Source organism: Salvia splendens, chromosome 1 (assembly GCF_004379255.2).
Source record: "Salvia splendens isolate huo1 chromosome 1, SspV2, whole genome shotgun sequence".
NCBI lineage: Eukaryota > Viridiplantae > Streptophyta > Magnoliopsida > Lamiales > Lamiaceae > Salvia > Salvia splendens.
Genome location: NC_056032.1, coordinates 43,756,015 through 43,778,404, shown reverse-complemented (window position 1 = coordinate 43,778,404; position 22,390 = coordinate 43,756,015). Strand labels below are relative to the sequence as shown.

The 22,390-nt window shown below is 41.0% G+C and overlaps 3 protein-coding genes, 1 non-coding gene and 1 pseudogene across 4 annotated transcripts; 3 read left to right on the top strand and 2 right to left on the bottom strand.

The window, feature by feature from the left end:
• Positions 1-502: 502 nt before the first annotated feature.
• LOC121754230 (cytochrome P450 81Q32-like) lies at positions 503-2,817 on the top strand. The gene is made up of 2 exons (XM_042149608.1): positions 503-1,484; positions 2,093-2,817. The coding sequence occupies exons 1-2, from the start codon at positions 555-557 to the stop codon at positions 2,711-2,713; spliced, it is 1,551 nt and encodes a 516-aa protein (XP_042005542.1). The 5' UTR covers positions 503-554; the 3' UTR covers positions 2,714-2,817.
• A 7,250-nt stretch (positions 2,818-10,067) lies between these two features.
• Positions 10,068-12,479, top strand: LOC121801203. Its single transcript, XM_042200659.1, has 3 exons — positions 10,068-10,661; positions 11,079-11,426; positions 11,642-12,479. Exons 1-3 carry the CDS (start codon positions 10,077-10,079, stop codon positions 12,251-12,253), a joined length of 1,545 nt encoding a protein of 514 aa, XP_042056593.1. The 5' UTR covers positions 10,068-10,076; the 3' UTR covers positions 12,254-12,479.
• A 2,597-nt stretch (positions 12,480-15,076) lies between these two features.
• Positions 15,077-18,313, bottom strand: LOC121801194. Its single transcript, XM_042200648.1, has 5 exons — positions 17,942-18,313; positions 17,683-17,797; positions 16,925-17,566; positions 16,646-16,826; positions 15,077-15,502 (listed from the first exon to the last, which is right to left on the bottom strand). Exons 1-5 carry the CDS (start codon positions 18,016-18,018, stop codon positions 15,477-15,479), a joined length of 1,041 nt encoding a protein of 346 aa, XP_042056582.1. The 5' UTR covers positions 18,019-18,313; the 3' UTR covers positions 15,077-15,476.
• Positions 18,314-18,787: 474 nt separating this feature from the next.
• Positions 18,788-18,940, top strand: LOC121758327. The gene has a single exon (XR_006041415.1). It is a non-coding gene; the product is annotated as a U4 spliceosomal RNA (small nuclear RNA).
• Positions 18,941-19,235: 295 nt separating this feature from the next.
• LOC121754217 lies at positions 19,236-22,228 on the bottom strand (annotated as a pseudogene).
• Between the last annotated feature and the right edge of the window lie 162 nt (positions 22,229-22,390).

Below are 22,390 nucleotides of genomic sequence, written 5' to 3'. Positions count from 1 at the left end.
TAGGCGTCGCATGTGATGGGGGTGATGGCGGCACGTACCAATTGTTGGCGTTGACGAACTCGTTCATCTGACGTTCATCGCTGTTAAACCACTCCATAGAAGCCGAAAATATGGGAATACAAGAGGATTGAAACGTGTAAAGTGCGGAAGAATGGTGGCCAAATGTTCAGTATTTATAGATAAAAATTCGGAAAAAAAATTAGGGACTTGCGACCCGGCCCGGAGAGCATCTAACGCTGGGCCGGGACGCGTTCGTTGCGGCCCGGGCACACTTAACGCCGACCAGGCCGGACCCCGGGAGCGTCCACAGGCCGCAACTGCGGCCCCGGGACCGGCCTGGGCTGGAACTTTCTCCCCTCCAACGCCACGCACGGGCCGGGACTCGCTCATTGCGGCCCAGCCCGCGCGTTAAGGATGCTCATAGGCCAACATAATATATCTTACTATAGTGATGGTGTTCTTCAAGAGGATCATGATCAGTTACACACACACTACTGATTGTGAGCTCCCACATGTCCAACCAAAATAAATACCTAAATCCCCACCCATAAAAGATGATTGAATCCCATTTCACTTCCAAAATGGATACACTAAATCTCATATATCTCCCACTCATATATGCCCTCTACATCCTCACAAAACACTTCCTCCACAAGCTCCAAAACCTCCCCCCCACCCCCCTCCTCTCCCTCCCCCTCCTCGGCCACCTCCCCCTCCTCAAAAAGCCCCTCTACCGCTCCCTCGCCCGCATCTCCGCCCGCCACGGCCCCGTCGTCCTCCTCCACTTCGGCTCCCGCCCCGTCCTTGTCGTCTCCTCCCCCTCCGCCGCCGAGGACTGCCTCTCCAAAAACGACGTCGTCTTCGCCAACCGCCCCCGCCTCCTCGCCGGCAAGCACATCGGCTACAACTACACCTCCCTCGCCTGGACCTCCTACGGCGACCACTGGCGCAACCTCCGCAAGGTCGCCTCCATCGAGGTCCTCTCCGCCCACCGCCTGCACCTCCTGCACGGCATCCGGGCGGACGAGGTGCGGGCCGTGGCTCGGGCCATGGCCCGAGCCTCGGCCCAGGGGAGCCCCGTTGACATGAAGGCGGCGTTCACGGAGCTGACGATGAACGTGATGATGCGGATGATCGCCGGGAAGAGGTACTACGGGGAGAAGGTGGAGGAGGCGGAGGAGGCGCGGCGGTTTAAGGAGATCGTGGCGGAGTCGCTGCGGCTGGCGGCGTCGAGCGTGGGGGATTTCGTGCCGGTGGTGAGGTGGCTTGGGGTGGGAGGGGTGGAGAAGGCGATGGTGGAGCTGCAGAGGAAGAGGAATGTGTTCATGCAGGAGCTGGTGGAGGAGCGGAAGAGGAAGTTTAAGAACTACGGCGGCGGAGATGGGGAGGAAGGGAGGATGAAGACGATGATTGAAATGTTGTTGGCGTTGCAGGAGAAGGAGCCTGAGTATTATACAGATGCCATTATTAGGAGCTTAATGCTGGTAATTAATTCGACTATTATCATTTTAATATGATTTATTTAATACTTTATATACTGTACTCCTAATTATGAACTCATCTAACTGATATTGAGATTTTGAATGAATTTGATCATATCTGAGTGGTTGAATCATAATAAATGCAAAAACTTTAATGTGCAATGATACATATAGCACATGCCTCATGTCACTGGTAGATGAAGGTGGGGCCGTGCAGGTCGGACTCTTCCGTCCGGGATAATTCTTGGTTCTATTTAAAGTGATACTGTAGTAGTAGTAGTAGTACGTTTTATCTTTTTAAAAGTGCAAATATCAATATTTATAATTCAACTGCTCAAATTAATTGATTGATGCTAGTCAAAGTTGGCAGGACCTACCGTAGGAAAAACACGTCCAAGGGTTAGAAATAGAATTATAGTCATGTCAACATTTCCGTCTAAAGTGTAAAATTGAAGTATGATTCTTCAAAAAATTAAACCAAACTTTATAGATTAATTAAACCATGTCAAATAAACCAGCATTATTAAAGTATGTTCGTCCAAAAAAAAATAATTGAGGATAGGATTAACTATACAGATTGAAGGTTCACGGACTCTTAATCTTGTGTTCAGGTGATGCTAATCGCCGGCACCGACACTTCCGCCGGAACGATGGAATGGGCACTCTCTCTCCTCCTCAACCACCCCGACGCCCTCCGCAAGGCCCGGGCCGAGATCGACGACCGGGTCGGCCACGATCGCCTCTTTGACGAGGCGGACATCGCCAACCTCCCGTACCTCCGGTGCATCATCAACGAGACGCTGCGGATGTTCCCAGCCGGGCCGCTGCTGATCCCCCACGAGTCCTCCGACGAGTGCGTCGTCGGAGGCTACCGCATCCCCGCCGGCACGATGCTGCTGGTGAACGCGTGGGCCATGCACAACGACCCCAAGAACTGGGACCGGCCGCGCGAGTTCAGGCCGGAGCGGTTCGAGAAGCTCGATGGCTACCGAGACGGCTTCAGGCTGATGCCGTTTGGCGCCGGAAGGCGCGGCTGCCCCGGTGAGCCCCTCGCCGTGCGCATGGTGGGGCTCGGGCTGGGGACGCTGATTCAGTGCTTTGATTGGGAGAGGCCCGGCAAGGAGCTCGTTGATATGAGCGAGGGGGCTGGGTTGTCGATGCCAAGGGTGACGCCGTTGATGGCATATTGCAGAGCCCGGCCTATAGCGGCCGGGCTTCTGGCTAGTATATGAATGTGGAAGGACAAAACGTCGAAAGTTTGAAGCATCTATAAGTATGTGTGAGTTGTAATATTATTCTGATATGCATATAAACATAAATTTTATAGTGCGCGTCATGATGGACTCGAACTCGACCTTTGGTCCGAATATCAACCACTCTGTCGCATAGCCAACGAACACATGCAAATACGATAATGATGCAAAGGTACGAGCCTATAGAACATGTTCAAGTAAGGTCGTAATACTTAAAAATATGGATAGTCACTCTGAGATTCATGAAATCGGATAATCGAAAACTAGTTTCCAAATTCTAAGATTATTAACCATGATCAATTTGAAATGATTATAGTATTTTGGATTACTAAATGGGCCTTGAGCCCAATGAGGAAACTTAAAGTAGACGCCCACTGCTTGACTTCGTTTGGACTTTGAATGGGCCATTCTCCATCTATCGAGACAATTCTACTTTTGTTCTAGAGAATTAATGGAATTCCATTTTAATGAAGGAGATTAGATTTATTCCGATTGGGGGAGTGACGCACAAGGGTTATGCGTCGTTATTATTGAACGACGCACAACCCTTATTCGTCGTTGGTTAACGACGCATAAGGATTATGCGTCGTTCAAAGACGCATAAGCATTATGCGTCTTACCCTAATGACGCATAACCCTTATGCGTCACACTGGTAAGCATTCCCGCCTGTCACCCGGGTGACCCGGGTTCGATCCCTGGCAACGGCGCATTTTTACTATTATTATTACTATTATTTATTAGAGTATAGTCACCGCTATTATAATAAGCATTATTTTATTTTCTTATAATAGTGGGTAGAACATTCATTAATCAATATTGCAGCAAGAACTTTTGGAAATTATTTTATAATAAGTATTATTTTATTTTCTTATAACATAAAGACTTGGATTATTTAATTAATAGTATATAATATTATGCCATGTATTTTATATAAGCGTAATCTATAAGTGAATAGTTTTGATTTTTATGTTATTATACCATTAACGGCATAAACAATAGTAATTTTTAAGATATTCAAAAATAAACTTAATATATAAAATAAAATAAACAGTGGTCATAGATAATAGAAGTATAAATTAATTTGTCAATGTACATGTATTCGTTTTGGGGGACCAATTAGATTGGGCATTTATTCTTAACTTCTTTAATTAATTCTTTTATAAGAGTAATATCTATTTGCCAAAAACAAATGTTTAGAATAACTCATTTTTATCAAATACTAATCACTTAAAAAAATGCGCCGTTGCCGGGGATCGAACCCGGGTCACCCGGGTGACAGGCGGGAATGCTTACCAGTGTAACGCATAAAGGTTATGTGTCATTAGGGTAAGACGCATAACCCTTATGCGTCTTTTAACGACGCATAATCCTTGTGCGTCATTACCCAACGACGCATAAGGGTTGTGCGTCGTTCAATAATAACGACGCATAACCCTTGTGCGTCACTCCCCCAATCGGAATAAATCTAATCTTCTTCATTAAAATGGAATTCCATTAATTTTCTAGAACAAAAGTAGAATTGTTCCTCCATCTATCCCCATTGAAAAAACTCTATAAAAATTAAGGTTAATTTTATACATAGCTTTCTTTTTTTTTATCATTATATATATACCAACATAACAAATAATAATAAAATATACTGGATGCAATAAAATATTTTTTGAAATCCAAATTAAATTCCTGGTATATAATATAGCCCCCAAAGCAAAATTTAGCATATTTATGATTTTTAAATAGGATGGCTATAGTGAGAAAAATTCATGGGCGATATATAATAATTTAATGATTGTAAATGAACTTAATTAAATAATTCATAGTAGTATTCTGGGTAGCCGTGGTTCTAGTATATGAAGTATTTGATATTGACAAATGTAAGTGCAAAATTCTACTACGAATTGTCGCTCGATGAAAAGGAAATATCAATGCTCAAATACATGTCCACCCATATCCATATTTCCCTACAATTTATTTAATTACTGAAGAGACGTGTTAAAGTGCATTCGCCTTTTAAATGTTTAACCAAAATTGTTTATTGTTAATTGTTAATTGAATGTACCATTTGGATGATCGAAATTAAAAAGAAGACGAAATTTGTATCATACATTAAATGAAAGACGAATTATATAGTGAAAATCAAATTTGGAGACATTTTGTTACTATTCTCGATTCAGCTGAAAATAGGTCAAATAGGCGTGAACAATTAAATTTCAAGACATTTTTGAAAGTGTTAGGATAATTTGAATTTTTAAACGTTACTTAGAGCATCCACAACGGTGGCGTCCGTCGCCACGGCCGTCCGCGCTGCTGGCACGGACGCTACCCGCCGCTGCTGTGCTCGCGCCGTGCCAGCGAGCAGCTGACGTGGCGCGCTGGGATTCGTCAACGGCATAGCCGTTGTGTTTAAAAAATTTTTTAATTAAAAAATCGGTTTTTAATTAAAAAACCGATAAAAAATAAAAAAATTCACTTCCCAAAAAAAATATATCCGTTTATAACCGTTTTTTTCCACTTTTTAATTTTTTTTTCATTTTTTTACCCAAAAAATACACAGTTTCATCTATAAATACCCTCAATTTCACTCCCAAAAATTCACATCAAACTACACAATTCTCATCTTCATTCTCTCATATCCATTTTCATCTTCAATCTCTCATATCCATTTTCATCTTCATTCTCTCATACCCTACAACATCACTATGTCCGGCCAAGACGATAACCCTACGGGCTCCCACGGTTGGAACCCCGAATGGTTCGGTTCACAACTGTTTCCTAGTCCGGAAACGGACTATTCGGCCCCTCCTCTCACCCAAGATTCGGGCTTTCCGGGTGGCTAACGGCCATACCCGGTCGACGAGCAAGGTGCCTCCGATGGGCGATACGGGTGGACACCGGAGCCTAGGCCTCCCGTCCCTTCCCAAACTCCGACTCCTCCATCTCGCGCCGGTGTCTGCACACCGTACTCACCGGCGGAGATGGATAGATTGTTCAAGGCGTACTTGGAAATCTCCGAAGATGCGGTGGTTGGCACGAACCAATCCGGCGATCACTTTTGGTGGCGCGTCTCTCGGCGGTACAATGCAAACCGGCCGCCGGGAACGATTGAGCGCAACGAGAGTATGGTGCGCAACTGCATCGGCCGAGCCAACGACGAAATTGGCAAGTTCAATGGCTATTTCCTCCAGGAGTCGCGGAATGCCGGGAGCGGCCGGAGCGAGGTCGACATCATCACTGCGGCGCTGAGCACCAACCAATCCATGAACGGTAAGTCGTTCAAGTACCTAAATGTTTGGCAGGAAACGAGGACGCACCTGAAGTATATGGGAGGCGTAACATCCTCCTCTAGCGGCTCCTCCAAACGGTCACGGTCGGCATCCCTATCCGACGCCGACAAAGAAGTGGCTAGCCAACTCGCTGAAGCTAACTTGGGTAGCCCCGACGCCGGACCAAGCGGTTCCCGACGCCGACCGCAAGGAAGGAAGAAGGCGGCGGCCGAACGCCGTCGCGCCGCGACTCCATCTGCCCCCGCCCCCGAACCCGCACCCTATGTTCCACCTCCACCCCCGAACAACTCGTTGTGGGCTCTTTTGGCCCAACTCAATATGGCCGATAGGTCAACTATGACCCCCACGCAACTTCAAACGCACGAGGACATGATATTGTGTCTCAAAAAACAATTGGGGTTGGTGCCGCAGGATGCGTAGTCTTCCTCGGGTAATATTAGCCAATAATCATGTAATTTTTTTATTTTTAGGAGTTTAATTATGTAATTTTTATTTTTTAATTTTTTAATTATGTAATTTTTAATTTTTAGGATTTTAATTATGTCTTTTTTATTTTATTTGTAATTTGTAATATTTATTGTTGTTTTTTTATGAATTTTAGTATTATGGAAATGTTTTGTGTAATTGAATTTTAAATTAATTGTGCTTGTCCTTGCGGAAGAGCACGGCTGTGGGTGTTGTGCTCTTGCCAGAGAGCAGGCAGAAAAAGTGGGGTCGGGCTCACAACCGTGCCGCTGGCAAGAGCACGGTTGTGGATGCTCTTATATAGTACCATATATTTTCACTAAAAGGTGGATAGTTCAGCAATTCATTCTAATTATACATAGTTGGGTACATTCTCACTAAATGACAATAATTCAGAGATGAAACTTCAATTATCCAAAAAATAATAATAAAAAAAAACACGCCAAGAAAACAATGGTGCAAATTATTCCCCCGCCATTCGCGGCATAAACTATAAGAATTTCTCACGTACTTCTTAATTCTTTATATTCTTATTGAGTTATTTAATGTTACAACTATGTCTAGTACTCCTATTATACTACTACTACTATTTATTTGTTGTCAAACACGAATTTCTTAGTAATTAATTAGCTTTTCTTTTGAAAACGGTGTGGAGAAACTATTTTTCTTTACAACCACCACCAAAATCTGTTTTGACTTATTTTGCATCATGCATGATTAGTTAGGTGGTGTCTTTAATTTCAAATATGATCACCATTAAATATGATATTTATAACTTTATTAGATGATATTTCAAATATACTTACGAAGTGCTCGGAGCTATACATTGACGAGCAGCAAAATAACAATACAATGCATTTTATAACATAAAAACTACTAATACTAATAAAAAGCACTGATAACATATAACAGTATTTAAATTGCTTCAAGCAAAATGAGAAGTTTTAAACAATACCCACCATTGATACTAATTGAAATGCTAAGATCAATTAATTGTACATTATCAAGGTGTCATTTAATGATTCCTCCGTCCATGAAAAATAGTTTCATTTTGTCATTTGTGATGTTCAAAAAATAGTCTCATTTATATAACTGGAAAGTTTTTCTCTCATACTTTATCCACTCTTCTTCTTTCTTCTATAATTTACACAAATTTGCGTTTTTTATTAATCGAAATAGAATACATTGCAGATAATAATGGAATAATGAGTTGGATATAGTATGCGAGCATGTGATCTTGCTCCGTTTTTCCTCTTTGGCATTTTACATCTTAGCTGATTCTTATTTTGAGAATCTCAATCTTCATTGGAACCGGTTGACTTTGACTTTAGTCTTTTTCATCTGCTATTTTTTATGTATTTTTACTCCATGTGGCATGTGGTGAGTTCGGACATAAATTTTGATAATAAATGTTGTTTAGTCTACACCATATATTTTCAGATGGTGTTTGATTAGTTGGATGATATAATATAGAACAAGACAATATACAATTTTTTAATATAATTAATTAGTAATGTGAGTGGAAATGTGATTGATAATCACGAGATATAATGCAATATATATTGACATCGTGAAGACAGAACAAGATACATTATCATAGACCGGGCTTTGAGAATTAGAACATCCACAATAGTTCGTGGACAAGCAATAGCCCAGCCATAGTCTAGCCACAAACTCCTCTGCCACATCAGCAGCACTAAATTCCTCCTGCCACATCAGCAGGACAAGCAACTGGACAACCAATAACTCAGCCATAACTCAGCCACATCATCAGCACTAAAAACAAATAACTAAACAATCACACAAAATACGGAATTAAATTTACGACACATATACGGGAAAATTCAATAATAATATTACAATTTTAAAAAGTACATTAATTAAAAAAAGTCAAATAAAAAAAATTACATTACTTAAAAAAAACTCCTAATCTACGCACGAGCCCCCCGCCTCCGCCGCCGCCTCACTCGTCGCCGCTTTCCGGGACCCCCAAATCTGCGGCATCTGAGCCCGCGTCAGAGCCCCCCACCCGATAAAACAAGTGGTGCGAATGAAAATGAAGTTCAAATCGCGTATATATAGAGTTTTGAAAAAAAAAATAATAAAATTGCGCTCGCTGATCGAGAGGCTGCAATATGGGCGAGCTGATCGACGAGCGAATCGGCGAGCGCCTGGGAATCAGCGTGCGCTCGCAGAAATTCTCGCCGATTTGACGCTCGCCGGCTGCAATAGTTCGGCGAGCGGACCGGCGAGCGCTAAAAATCGGCTAGCCGGTGTGCCCGCCTCTATTGCGGATGCTCTAAAGTAGCCTAACAAGAGATAATAAAAAATAGACATGATCTTTAGGCACAAGTATATATGACAACATGATGACTCCGTAGTTGAATTTTAATCAATTCCATAATTTCAGATCTTGCCAATTAAACTATAACTTTACTGCAGTTCGCAATTGTCTCACGAGACTAATTTTTCGGTGTTATTTAATGAGAGCATTGAGTTACAAATCGTAGTCGTAAATGAAAAAAATAGGTTATCCATGTGACTATAAATTTCAACGAAAATTAGTCTCGTCATTTGATGATTGCCAATTGTTGTAAAAAATCGATTTAATTTGCAAGCTTTGATAGAAAATTAGACTTTAATCAATATTCAATCAAATAGTATTATTTATTAAATGGTAATTTTAACAAAATTTCGGCCTATATATCTTGAAAAAGCATTTTGTTGATGCTTTTTGTTTGAGGATTTCAGCTTTCACATTAATTGGATAGCTGAATTCAATGAATTCTGCATTAATTATGTACAAATCGTGACTAGTAAAAGTACGATGGTTAAAGTGGCGTATAAACAAATAAAATCCGACATCAATTAAAGATGTCTACCCTCATCATTTAAGTGATTAAATATGACTATTTTTGCATGATCTCTAATTATTGTTTTGACGTTGTACATAATTAGTAGTATATCAAAATGCGAATACGCGTTTTATGTATACGTGGGAATTGGGATACTCAATCGCATATTTGATCTACATTGGCAACTTAATTTTTAGCTTTTAATCATTTTGTCTTAATTTTTAATACTGTATTTAGAGTTTTAGAGTAAAAACTAATCTTTAAAAATCACGTTTGTGTATATTTTAAATGTCAGAAAAATAAACAATTTTTTAAAAATTTAAAAACCAGCAAGAAAAATAATAATTTGATTTACGTCTAGAAAATCTAACCGTCTTCGTATAATTTATAGTTGATGATTTTAATGAAACATTTCTTAGACCAGATCGTTTAACCTATAGGCAGAAACAATATCCATATATGCTTTTTCAGTAGCTAAATTAAGTTAAATTGCTGTTACTATTTAATAATTACAAATAAATTTAGTTATAATGTTTTTTCTGCTAACTTTTAAAGTTGGACGAATGTAAATTTAATTCAACATAATGATTTTTCATGCAATTTGCCAGTTATTATTAAGAATAGATAAAAAAAAATGACAAAGAAAAAGAAATAAGAAAGAGAAAGCAAAAAAAAAAGTCATTGTTCACTACTCTGTTTCTTACTCACACTGTATAAAAAGGGCGAAACAAAAAAGAAAAATGCTCTGCTTCTTCCAAACGTCATTCTCTCTCCTTTTTCCACACACTCTCTCTCTCTCTCTCTCTCTCTCTCTCTTTCCTGACTATACATACACACTAGCAGCAGCAGCAGAGGCAGCAGCTGCCATTCCCATCTCCCTCTGCATTGCTGCCACCATGGACCGAAAGCAAGGCTTCTTCTCCACTCTCAAGGACGAAGTCGTCCGCGGCCTCTCCCCGGCCCGCTCCAGGCGGGCCCGCAGCCCCTCCCGCTCCGCTTCGGGCCTCCTCCGCCGCCGCAGGCGCACCAGCAGCCTCGGCCCGCCCGACATATACATGTCGAGATCGGGCAGCTTCCGCCCCGGCCCAGAGGCCCTCTCCCCTCTCAGAGAGGGCCCGGACCCGGCCGGCCCGGACTCCTCCGACCCGAAATCCGAGAGGTGGGCCAATTGGCTCTGCCGCGCTCCTTCCGCCTCCGCCGCCGCGCCGGGCTACTCCGCCTCCGATCTGCGGCTTCTCCTCGGCGTCTTGGGTGCGCCGCTCGGCCCCGTGCACGTTAGCAACAACGAACCCCTCCCACACCTCTGCATCAAAGATACCCCCATTGTTAGTTTCTCTCCCTTTCTCTCCTTTCTGGGAAATCCCAATTTGATGTAAAGACTCGATTTTTATGATGATAAAATAAAAATTGGTGAGAATCTGTGATGCATCATCTAATTCTTCATCAACTTCACTGAATGTAGCATTTACAAATCCGTAGTGGTATTCGTATTTGAGTGAATAATAATGAATATTCTCCATTAATGAGCTTAGGCTCCTGAGATGAACTGGAGCAATAAATGCTGTTTCAGGATTGAGAATTGGGAATTTAGATTAGACCGCATTTCTTGGATTGATGGACAGCTGGTTTGCTCATCAAGATCATGAGATAATTAATTTTTTGGTTGTGCACATGCTGGATTTGTGGTCCAATGTTTGGAATTATGTCTAATTTCTTTTTTTTTAATGGGAAATTTTATGCAGGAATCATCGTCCGCACAGTACATACTACAGCAGTATCTGGCCGCATCGGGCGGCCACAAGGTGCAGAGCTCGGTTCAGAATGCTTATGCAATGGGGAGTGTGAAGATGCTGACATCTGATATAGAGACGGCCACGAAGGTGTTGAAGAGCCGGAACTCCGCCAAGGCGGCTGAGTCCGGTAGCTTCGTGCTGTGGCAGATGAACCCCGACATGTGGTATGTCGAGCTAGCCCTCGGAGGGAGCAAGGTCCACGCTGGCTGCAACGGGAGGCTCGTGTGGCGCCACACCCCCTGGCTTGGCGCCCACGCGGCCAAAGGGCCCGTTCGCCCCCTCCGCCGCGCCCTCCAGGTATTTGAATGTCATCGGTTGTGTAAGGGGCAGTTTGGTAGGATATATAATTCATCTATCTTGGAGTTATATGACTAAAATTGGCATAAAATGTGTTGTCTAATCATGTTTTGTTTATTTATCTTCCCTCCAAACTTCCCCTAAATGAATCTTATCTTTTGATTTTGGGATGCGTTTTCCTGTTAGGTCTCTGAACTCGATTTGGGATTTTGTAGGGGCTTGATCCGAGGACGACTGCGAGCATGTTCGTTAACTCAAGGTGCACGGGTGAGAAGAAGATCGACGGCGAGGATTGTTTCATCCTGAAGCTCTGTGCGGACCCCCACACGCTCAAGGCGAGGAGCGAGGGGCCGGCGGAGATCATCAGGCACGTATTGTTCGGGTACTTCAGCCAGCGGACGGGGCTGCTCCTGCACTTGGAGGACTCTCACTTGACGCGGATACAGGCCAACGGGGGCGAGGCCGTGTACTGGGAGACGACCATCAACTCGTTCCTCGACGACTACAGGCCGGTCGAGGGGATCATGATCGCCCACTCGGGGAGGTCCGTGGTGACCCTGTTCAGGTTCGGGGAGACGGCCATGAGCCACACGAAGACGAGGATGGAGGAGGCATGGACGATCCAGGAGGTGGCGTTCAACGTGCCCGGGCTGTCCATGGACTGCTTCATTCCTCCCGCCGAGCTGAGGTTCAGTTCGATCAGCGAGGAGTGCGACCTGCCTCAGGAGGATAGGGCGAAGAGGGCGGCTGCAGCCGCGGCGTATAGGGCCAAGGTGGCCGCGCTGGGGCGGTCCCACGACGGCATTGCGGTGAGGATGGATGTGTGATGTGAGTAGCAATTGAAGAGCTTCTTCCATTTCAAGAAAATTATTAGTAGCATAGTTGGACAATAGAAGGCTGATCAACTGAGGTAAGTAGTGAAGTTGGGAAACTAAACTTAGCCAAATTCAGTTTAATTTGTATATATGTTGGAAATGAGTCTTTGGTTCTGTATGTCAACAATTAGCAAAAGTTCCTTTTTTGTCTAAATTTAATTGTTATCTTTATGTTGGATGAGTTTGAGTTAAGAGTTTTGGAGTGTGTGTGTGTGTGTGAATTGGAAAACTAGGAGTGGGAAATATGGAGTGATGATGATTAAGCGTGGTTGGGTGGGTTATGATTATTGCAATGAGAGCTTCAGCAGAAAGAGAGTTTTAGAGATATGTTTAAATTTGTGAGGAAATGATGTTATAGTTCCTTCTTGTCTCACAATCAACTATTTGACAATAATATGGTTAGTATGTGTAGATTAATCAATAAAGCCATCTAGAATGATAAATATGTCGATTATGTTTCAAAAAATAGAAGCTTCAGTGTGGCTAAATCGATAGTTCCAAGTTAATTATGATAAGATAAGCACTAATCATATACTAGTATCTAATTGCGTTTGAGTGTGGAGATGGCTCATCATTACTCTACGAACGACACACATTTGAATTTGATAATGACGACACACTAAAATGGACCTAGTTTATAGTAAGTAGTATCAAGGTTGAGGCTAATTTTTAATTAAGCAACTGACATTTTATAATTATCGGAATGTACGCCATTAATTGAAAATATATATCTTTGGTCATAAACAAATTACACTGATTATATTAACATTATTTGGTACAGTAATGAACATGATTAATTAACTTGGGGCAAACTCTAAAACATGATCCACGCTTACTGGTCACCATCCGGTAGAAATCATGTTTAATGGAGTATCAAATAAAGTGTTACAAAAGTTGACCGAAATAAAAACATCTCAAAAGTTTGATAGAAATTCACTGTTTACGAAAATTCTAAAAAATTTAAAAATACTCAAAATTCATGTAAATAGTAGTCCTAGGTTTTAACTAAAAAATAGAGTAAAGGCAAAAATTGGTCCTGAATCATTTTTCAATTTTGGTCATAGACTTTATCTTTTGAGTTTTTGCATCATGAATATATATAGATGGAACAGTTAGTGTAGGACCGTTTGTGATCCGAGTTGAATGTAAAAATTCAAAAGATAAAGCGTAGGACCAAAATTGAAAAATGGGCATATGTTCAGGACCAATTTTTGCCTTTACTCCTAGAGAGAAAAATATTAACAGTTTAAAATTTCATGAATTTACAACATTGAAGAAATTCCAAATGAAAAATTAGTGAATGTAGGATTGACAGTATTGGGAAAGGGGAAAATGGTGCTAACAAATTTCAGTGGAGGAGGTGTCGGTTTTGGTAAGCTGTTACGAACTTGAATCCTTCGAGTGGATTCTAACTCCAACAAAATAACTAAATTATGGAAATTTAGAAAACTTATAAATTAAAGAAAAGAAACTTGATAAACTAATGGAAATGGAAATAAAGTTTTCTATTCTTTCTTCCTTAATGCCAAAGGATTACAAATATTTATAATAAAGAACAATATGCAATAACTAATTGATGAGAAACGTGCAACATTATGCCACTAAACTATGGAAACTAAATAAACAACTCTTATCCACTAATTATGAAACTAAATAACAATTTATTCATTTTTAATTTTGCTTAGGTGAATGCAAGCCTTCATTTTTCTTGGATAACTGAGTTTTGAGTTGGGTGGGGATTCGGAGGTTAGTGACTCTATTTCTTCTGTTAATCGAACTTCATTTTTCTATAAATAACAAAATCGAGGAGACTAAATCGGAAAGGGCAAGATTCTGGATTCATATTATTTTAGTTGAATGATGACATTGAGTTTTGATTTGTTTAGTAGTAATTGTGAATTTTCGCAGAGTTATCTTGATTTCAGATTGTATCGGTTATTTTTCTCTGCTTTACTTCTTTGTGGGAAAAATCAATAATATTGATGAGCCTATGAATTACAGGAGATGATCAAGGTATAACTAATATTAAGTGTATAATTAGAGAACAAATCTCAGTCATTAGATCAAAACGATCTAGTTCACTATATGAGCGTTTTAGTTCACAATACGAATTTGAAAACAAGGAGTGAACCAAAATACCTTTATAGTGAAGGATTTAGGTCATGTAATAGCGTTTTGGTTCACTGCTTATAGTGAACTAAATTCGTGTTCTCTAGTTATGCATTTAAGTAGTGGTTTCCCTAGATCACGTCTATGAATTACTACTACTCAAAGGAGTGTGTGTGTCTGTCTTTCTAAACACTCCCGTTTCAGTATTATTCATTTTCAATGTGAGTTTTATCGCAATATACTATGAAAATATAGGTTAAATATTAATGTTATATATGAAGGTGATCTTATGGCAGTCGGTACTATAGTCCTGGTTTTTAACATTCCAAGGTGTCGAATTTGCCAATAAACATAGTGAAGAAAAAGATGCCAAAAAATTGTCAAAGAATACTTAGAAAAAGTACTTTTATCTTCCATTGTTTTCCAAAAGCTTTTGTAGTGTGGAAATTTAATGAATAGTTTGATTTCGTATGTCACTTGCTTGCCACAGAAATGATTCATCATGTTGTGTTGCACTTATAGTCTTATTTTTGGCAGCTGATTTCTAATGAAATATATTAAACATGATATTTATAAAAGGTATTATTGCAAAGCCTGCAGCATATATAAAATAGCATTAGATAACTAAACAATAATGCAGTTTTCAAGTTCAAACAGATGTATATGTAGATGTCCAGAACTGGAAACCAATATATACAGAAGTCACAAAAATTTATATACACGCTGTCTTCGATACATGACACCAATGAGACAACCGAAGCGAAAATGACAGTAAGTTTCTGCCGTGGAAAAGGCTACAAAGATCGATACTACAACATATCGGTACAACAGCAGCAGCTTCAAAGATATAATGGTACAACGAGCTCTATCAGCTACAACACACGGAAGAAACAAAACAGGATAGTGGGACTGCTCATGGTGTTGCCATAAGCATGAATGCTAGATTACAGTTCTATCAAATAGTTCTATGGATGCAGCGTATCATCTATTTAGGGTACGCAGGTGAAGCCATCGCCCACTCGATCTTTTCCATAGATGAATCATGAATTAGAATGGAGATTCCTCCTCAGATTGAACGCAAAACCAATAAAACTGCAGATTGAATAATACAATAAGTATAGTTTATATTAAAGCACAATTACAGAGTTATACACGGAGCAGACCAAATATAGCAGTACTAGTAAATGCAACATAGAAGATAAGCAGCAATTCAAGGTGAATTTAAACATTGCAGTTTCTATATACACATCAGCAGTTTTCATGATTCATGTACGGATTCACTGCGAGCTCTAATTTCAAAACACAAAACATTTGCATGGATTTACTACTGTAGTTAAAAAAACACACTGCATCTTTTTTAAGTATTCAAGAAAAGAAGTATAGTGAGAGAGATTCATGGATTTCATATTCACCTAGATTCCATTTCTTTGATTTCTTGGTTCATAATGCGTGTAATCCTAGCACTATTTAATTTCATTATAAACAAAACAAAATTGAATCATTGGCAGCACCATAAACATTTGCTTCTAGGCCAAAAAATGATCTAAAGAAGGTACCATATTCTTCTTAGTTTGAGGAGCTAACATGCTGTCTACAAATTAAAAATGTTGAGACTTTAAATTAATTCAGGAAAAGTTGTAAGTACTGTTGGGGGATCCAGACTTCTAGCAATCTATATTTCTCAATTCTCAATAAAATGATCTACACATTTTCACAAAATTTTAAGTAACTCCAATCGTTTGCATGAAGCATGTGAATAACAAAAAAGAGCAAATTATGATACAGAATTACATATGTTCCCTAACTTGTAGAAAAATGGATGAAAAAGTAGTTGGGGTTATATATGAATTAAAATAATTTCAAAATTTGGCACTGTAGTTAGTTCATACCAGATAATTTGCATCATTCAAACCGGGACTATGATGTGTAATATCAGGACAAAATTTGACAAAGTTATCATGAACTTTTACTGTGATAGGTAACGAATAATCTCATATATACACCACATACATCAAAGTGGAGAGGGGGAATTAATCTAGTGTAGCACTATAGTATGTAACCTATAATTCAAGTAGAAAGGTCAATGATGTTAACAATAAGACGTCTAAAAAACCACTATCAAATTGCAAATTCGGTCAAATCTTAAGTTCCCCACTGAACCACTACAATAAATGAAACAGTTACTATATACAGTATCAAATGGAGTAGAAAAAAGCTAATCAGGAGGAGGCTCACCAAGTAAGCAGAATATGAGAATGACGGAGAAAACGAATTGTACAGACCGGCTATATTGCACATGATACTGGGATCTCTGAAGCTGTCTCTGGATAGTACCATACCAACCATACCATTGCTTTTCATAATCATCACAGCCTTCAAGGCAACTTTTACTCTTCTCATAGCACGTAGTAATGCCCTTCATGTACAAAGAAAGTTATGATCAAATTAGCAACTCAGTTATACATTGATTGATAACAACTTAACAAGTAATAGTAGATATAATTGATTACTAACTCTGGTCAGATTTGAGGCTCCAGCCTCCTGAGGCCCATCATCAGTAAGCTTTAGTTTCTTGTAACCGTTCTTTGACCACTTCAATTGCGACATGGATGATTCCATGGTATTTAAGAATCCTGAAAAACTAGGTATCTTTCGTGGTGGACGATCAGGTTTTGCACTAGATGAATCGTGCAGAGCATCATCAGCTACAACAATCTTCCATGAGCTAATGTCTGCACTTGCACTAGCTGCCCTCCGATGACCTGCAAACTTGTCCCCCTTACCCTCTACTTGAGCCAATTCAACCAAATGAGACGAACTCCTCGAACACTCATTATTCACTTGTTGATCACCCTCACGCAAATTTTCCTGCCCCTGCACCCTAGGGCAAGCATGATGCTTTCCATAGAGTTTACTCGGGGAAGATAATGATTGTCCTGAAAGAAACAGTGCAAGCTCATTTTGTTCTCCTTCATCCAACCGCACCCAAGGCAACGGAGGCTTGCCTTGTCGTACTGTAGATTCATTCAAAGAGGTTTCAACTTTTTTGATTTGATTCTCAATTGCAACAATGAAATTTCTATGCCTATCCTTTGCATCATCGGCCGAGCTTCTACCAGGGTAACTCGATCTTACAGCACGTCCAAATTCTTCCAACTGCAATCCATCACACACACAACCTTTCGAATAAGTAAAGCAGAAAACATATCGTTACACAATACTGCAAGTGTACTGAGATAAATCATTTCAATCATATAACATAAGCAAATAACCTGCCACTTAGTTGTGCCATGATTTCTCTGAAGATCTCTCCGAAGCTCATCCAAATTCCAAGAACCGGAGGGCTCCTTGATGGCATGAATCCATGTTCTATATGTCGATTCCATCCTTCACAATGAATCAGATAAATTCGATCAGTTACACCAACGGAAGAATTGTCCAATTAACAAATTCACCACCACAAAACAATAGAGAAAAAAAAACATTTTTTCAGTAACTGCGTGATAAAAATAGGAAAGTTGTTGAAGGCACCTGTCGGCAGATTCCTGAACGTCCTCCGCAGCAGAGAAAAACGGATCCTTTTCCCATCTATCAAATGTTGATGTCATTTTCTCACCCAAAAACACAGGCCCTTAAATTAAATCTACAAATAGGAGCTAAAAAAATGGCGCAAATGAAAGAAGCCCAGAAAATAATAAGCAAAGCCCTAGCTGGCGCAGATCAATCTGCCGGAAAAAAGCTCACAAAATTGAGGTGTAATTGAATGAGAAAACGGAATTGTGGGAAAACGGCGGTCTTTTTCTGGATTTGGGAATAATTATTGTATCGTGAAGCTGCAACTACGGAGAAAGAGGTTTTTTCCTTTTTGCAATCATCTAAATACAACGGTGTCGTTTTCGGTTCTTGGTGTCTGCCTTAGATTGTGGTGTGCGGTCAAAATGATTGTGCGTTTTTTTTATTTAATTGAAATTCTTTTTTATTGTAGACTATGCTCTCCAATTAATCATAATTATCTTGTAAGCATATTATTTAATTTAGGAAATATTGGCATTTATCATAAATTTTGATTGACATGTGCTACTCTCACATGCGATTAAAATTCTGTATAAATAAAATCAATTAAAAATTTAATTAAATTACTATAAATTGGATCACAATGGTCTAATAAAATTTGCGGAAAGATAAATCGTAAATGAGAATGTTAGTCATACTGATACAGCCGCCGGCCGGGAAGGAGGCAGAAAGCAAGACTATTATATAATGGAAGCTATTTGCTCGGGAGGTAGGCGTTGAATATTTATCCCACCTCGGTTAACACACTGAAAATATGAGTGTAGCTTGTTGTATAAAAGGGCGAATAAGTGGAACAGGAAAAGCATCTTTGCGCTTGGGGCAATAACACAGCTAGTGAGGTTCTAACCGAGGCGTGTCTATTGCTGGTTGAAAACTATTTCCAAACCCCCTCTTCGGCCCAGGCTTGACTTGGGCCGTCGAGAATTTTCGGAAGGTCTCCCTTTCTTGGGGAAAGACCTACATAATAGTTGCAATTTTAATAGCTCACTCACCCTCTATTTCTGGTGTGATCATCAATCTGATGTTTTAATTCCGCCATTTCTGATATTTTGGTGTCTTATGGGTTTCATGAATCATTATGTGCTGAATCTCTTCCCATCTCAGACATTTGCTGCTGATAATGAAGTTATCTGTTGCTTCGTATTTGAATGATTTTCACTTGTAATGAACATGCTTATTGAATACATTTGGGGATATATATATATATATATATATATATATATATATATATATATATATATATATATGTCTTAATTACAATCATGATTTGCTTGATACTACTATGACCAACTAAACACAATTGGGCTACCAACAGTGTGTTTCCCATCCGACCATTCCAGATGAGCAAAGCTGCTTGTTCCTGAGGGCATAGAAGAAGTTGCAGCGAATGTCACCGTGTAAGTCTTCTTCTCGTTCGGAGTAATGAAGCTGAGCACTTCCGGCTGAACCTGGATCTTGACTGAATCCGTCTCCTGAGAGACCGACGCCTTATAAGTTGCTGGATCTCCCTCATTTGTCAAATGAGGCCGTCTCAAGTGCAACAGCAAAAGACGGGTAATTAAGATCTGCCACGCTGTATTTCACGCCCGCCTTGCATTCATATTCTTGCTTCGCGACGAGCTTTATCATTCTAGAACTGTATCCTATGGCACACAGAAAATCTACATAGTTGCTGGTCCTGGTATCGTATACTAGACCCGGTTCTAGCGCGGATAAAGGGTCCACATGTCCAGCACCATACCCAAACGGTGTGGATGCCTTTCCAGTTGCAATGTCTTTTATTCTTTCTCCATTCTTGTATCTATTGTAAGCCGTCGTCATCAGTGCTGATCTTATAGCTGCAGGGCTCCATTCTGGGTGGGTGGCCTTAACGAGCGCTGCTAGTCCGCTTATGTGAGGGCAGGACATGGACGTGCCAGAAACTATGTTGAAGTCCACGTGCCGGGTGTCCTCAGGCAATCCTGTCGGACCGACCTTTCCCGTCCAACCAGCAAGTATGTTCACACCTGGTGCTATCAAATCAGGTTTCAGTATATCAGGTGTGATTGGATTTGGACCTCTTGAGCTGAATGCTGCCAGGACAGGTGATGGCTGGACTCCGAGCTGGGTACGCCCGGATGCAACCGTGGCAGTCGGATTCGCTTCTGAAAAGGCGTATTTCTTTATCTCCTCACCCGGAGCCTGGCCTACTGCTGCTGTGGGTATAAAATGCGCGTCAGCAACCAGCTCTTCTCCGAATGCCTCAGTGTTTGCTAAAATCATCCCGATCCCACCGGCCTCTTTGACTGCGAGACCTTTCTGTGCCCTCGGGTTCAGCCCTCGGTCGCACACCACGATCTTCCCCTTGGCCTTTTCCGGGATTAGGCATCCTTCAATGCATAGATTACCATTGGATGCTTTACTGATATTGCCAGCATAAACCAATTGGACTAATGAGCCAGGTAATGGTTTCCCACTGTAGAGTGATTCCCCTGTTAGCTTTCTACCGTTTCCGAGGGTGATATACGATGGAAACTGCCGGTCCATCGTGCCAGCCCCCACTGAAGTTATCCATGGCGCGACGTTAGACAAGCTACCTGGACGTGGCCCTCCATTCCCGGCTGAGCATGAGACAAAAACTCCTTTAGACACTGCTGCAAATGCTCCGATTGCAACAGTGTCTAGGAAGTAGTCATTGACTGATCCACCCAGTGACAGCGACAGAATGTGGACACCGTCTTCAATTGCCTTGTCCATCGCCATTAGTATGTCGCTGCTGAGGCATCCTCCCAGCCAGCATACTTTGTACGCTGCCACTCTCGCGTGCTTGGCCATTCCGCGTGCTGTGCCTGCAGCATAGCCGAAGAGACTTGCTCCAACCACGGCTGATCCAGCTGCTGTGGTCGACGTGTGTGTTCCATGGCCGTCGTTGTCCCTTGGGGATCTGGATTCTTTAGTCTCGTCTACTGGTCCATACGCTGCTTCATACCCTTGCGAGAAGAACCTTGCACCAATCAGTTTGCGATTGCAGCTCGACGAGCTGAAGGTTCTGCTTGCTTCACACGCTCCCTTCCAGCCAGGAGGGACCGGGCCCATGTCCTTATCATCATAGCTACTTGATTCGGGCCAAACCCCTGTGTCCAGCACTCCAATGATCATGTCACTTGGCGTGCTGGACTCAGGAAAGGATTCATCACTGTTGAGGATTCCGAGGAACTCAGGTGATCTGGTGGTGTGGATTTCGTATCTCTTATCCTCTTGAACCAAGAGGACTCCCGGTTGCTCTTCAAGCAACCGAGCCTCGTCTTCTGTTAGGCGAGCCGAGTATCCGTGGACAACGTTGTTGTAGGTGTAGAGCTTGCTGGCAGTTTGTGATATTGACTTAAGAGAAGAGTCATACCACTGCAGGTGATTGTCGAAGCTTTCTGGCACGCTCGACTCGTCTATGTGAACTATGAACGTCGTCTTGTTCGTCTGCTGATGCAAAATCTCCGCATCAACTAAGGAGTGGCAAAGAAACACAAGTGTCAGGATCAGCACAGACATCATGTAAGTTCTCCAAAGAGTTTGAGATATGTGTTTTGTGTCTTAAATTGATACACTCATACTGCCAATCACTTCTTTTGTGTGGAGAGCTTCCAAGTAGTCATACATACATATATAGTCATAATCTGGTCCCACATTAAGTTAGAAGCAATTGGAGAGAGATGATTCCATTGGTATAAGATTCCATTATTCATCTACAAGCAAGTAATATTAAGAATCTTTTTGCATCATTACTTTTGGTGTCTCTCTCCCTATTTTGTAATGGCATTCTTTTCTTTTGTATTTTTACTTGTAAGTTTGTATAATAAGTTATATAACTATATGCCCTGTTTTGGTGATTTGGACGGTTTGATGTTTCATGTTATTAGAAACATGGGTGGTTTCATCAGAACAACTGGCTGATGTGATCCCTTTTGCATTCTAGAATTTCGAGTGGCTTAAATCCTATGAGTGGTCCTTTCTCAACAGATTGAATATTTTCAAGAATTTGCAAACATTTATATGGGAGATGTGATTGGACTGTTTGTGGGAGATGGGCTGTCAGCCTCTTAGTTGATAGGCATTCATTTTTTCTTTAGGGAATTGTGGCATGATGACATGATAGCAAAATCAAGGTGCTTGTGTGTTTTAAGTGAATTATTGGCATATAACAGGGGAAAGATTAGGATAGTGCCCTCACTTTTGTGATAAGATTCTCCTGACTGGAATTCTTGCAACATCTCAAGTCATGCAATTTTGTATGTATTCATAGAATATAATTTTGTGTGTGGCGGTCGTCGCTGGTAGTAGGAGAGCAGACGATGGTCGGAAATAAGTCAGTTCTTTCGGGTTGAGGCAAACAGCCGCACTGTGGGGTTGGCGGGAGCTCCAAATACCGAATTC

Excerpts from the sequence above, each read along its gene's own strand:
- LOC121754230 (XM_042149608.1), top strand. The coding sequence starts at position 555 with ATGATTGAATCCCATTTCACTTCCAAAATGGATACACTAAATCTCATA. Across the intron at positions 1,485-2,092 it reads TTATTAGGAGCTTAATGCTG|GTGATGCTAATCGCCGGCAC; the intron begins GTAATTAATTCG and ends TCTTGTGTTCAG.
- LOC121801203 (XM_042200659.1), top strand. The coding sequence starts at position 10,077 with ATGCTCTGCTTCTTCCAAACGTCATTCTCTCTCCTTTTTCCACACACT. Across the intron at positions 10,662-11,078 it reads GCATCAAAGATACCCCCATT|GAATCATCGTCCGCACAGTA; the intron begins GTTAGTTTCTCT and ends AATTTTATGCAG. Across the intron at positions 11,427-11,641 it reads CCCTCCGCCGCGCCCTCCAG|GGGCTTGATCCGAGGACGAC; the intron begins GTATTTGAATGT and ends GGGATTTTGTAG.
- LOC121801194 (XM_042200648.1), bottom strand. The coding sequence starts at position 18,018 with ATGACATCAACATTTGATAGATGGGAAAAGGATCCGTTTTTCTCTGCT. Across the intron at positions 16,827-16,924 it reads GAGCCTCAAATCTGACCAGA|GGCATTACTACGTGCTATGA; the intron begins GTTAGTAATCAA and ends TTGTACATGAAG. Across the intron at positions 15,503-16,645 it reads TCTCATATTCTGCTTACTTG|TTTTATTGGTTTTGCGTTCA; the intron begins GTGAGCCTCCTC and ends TTCAATCTGCAG.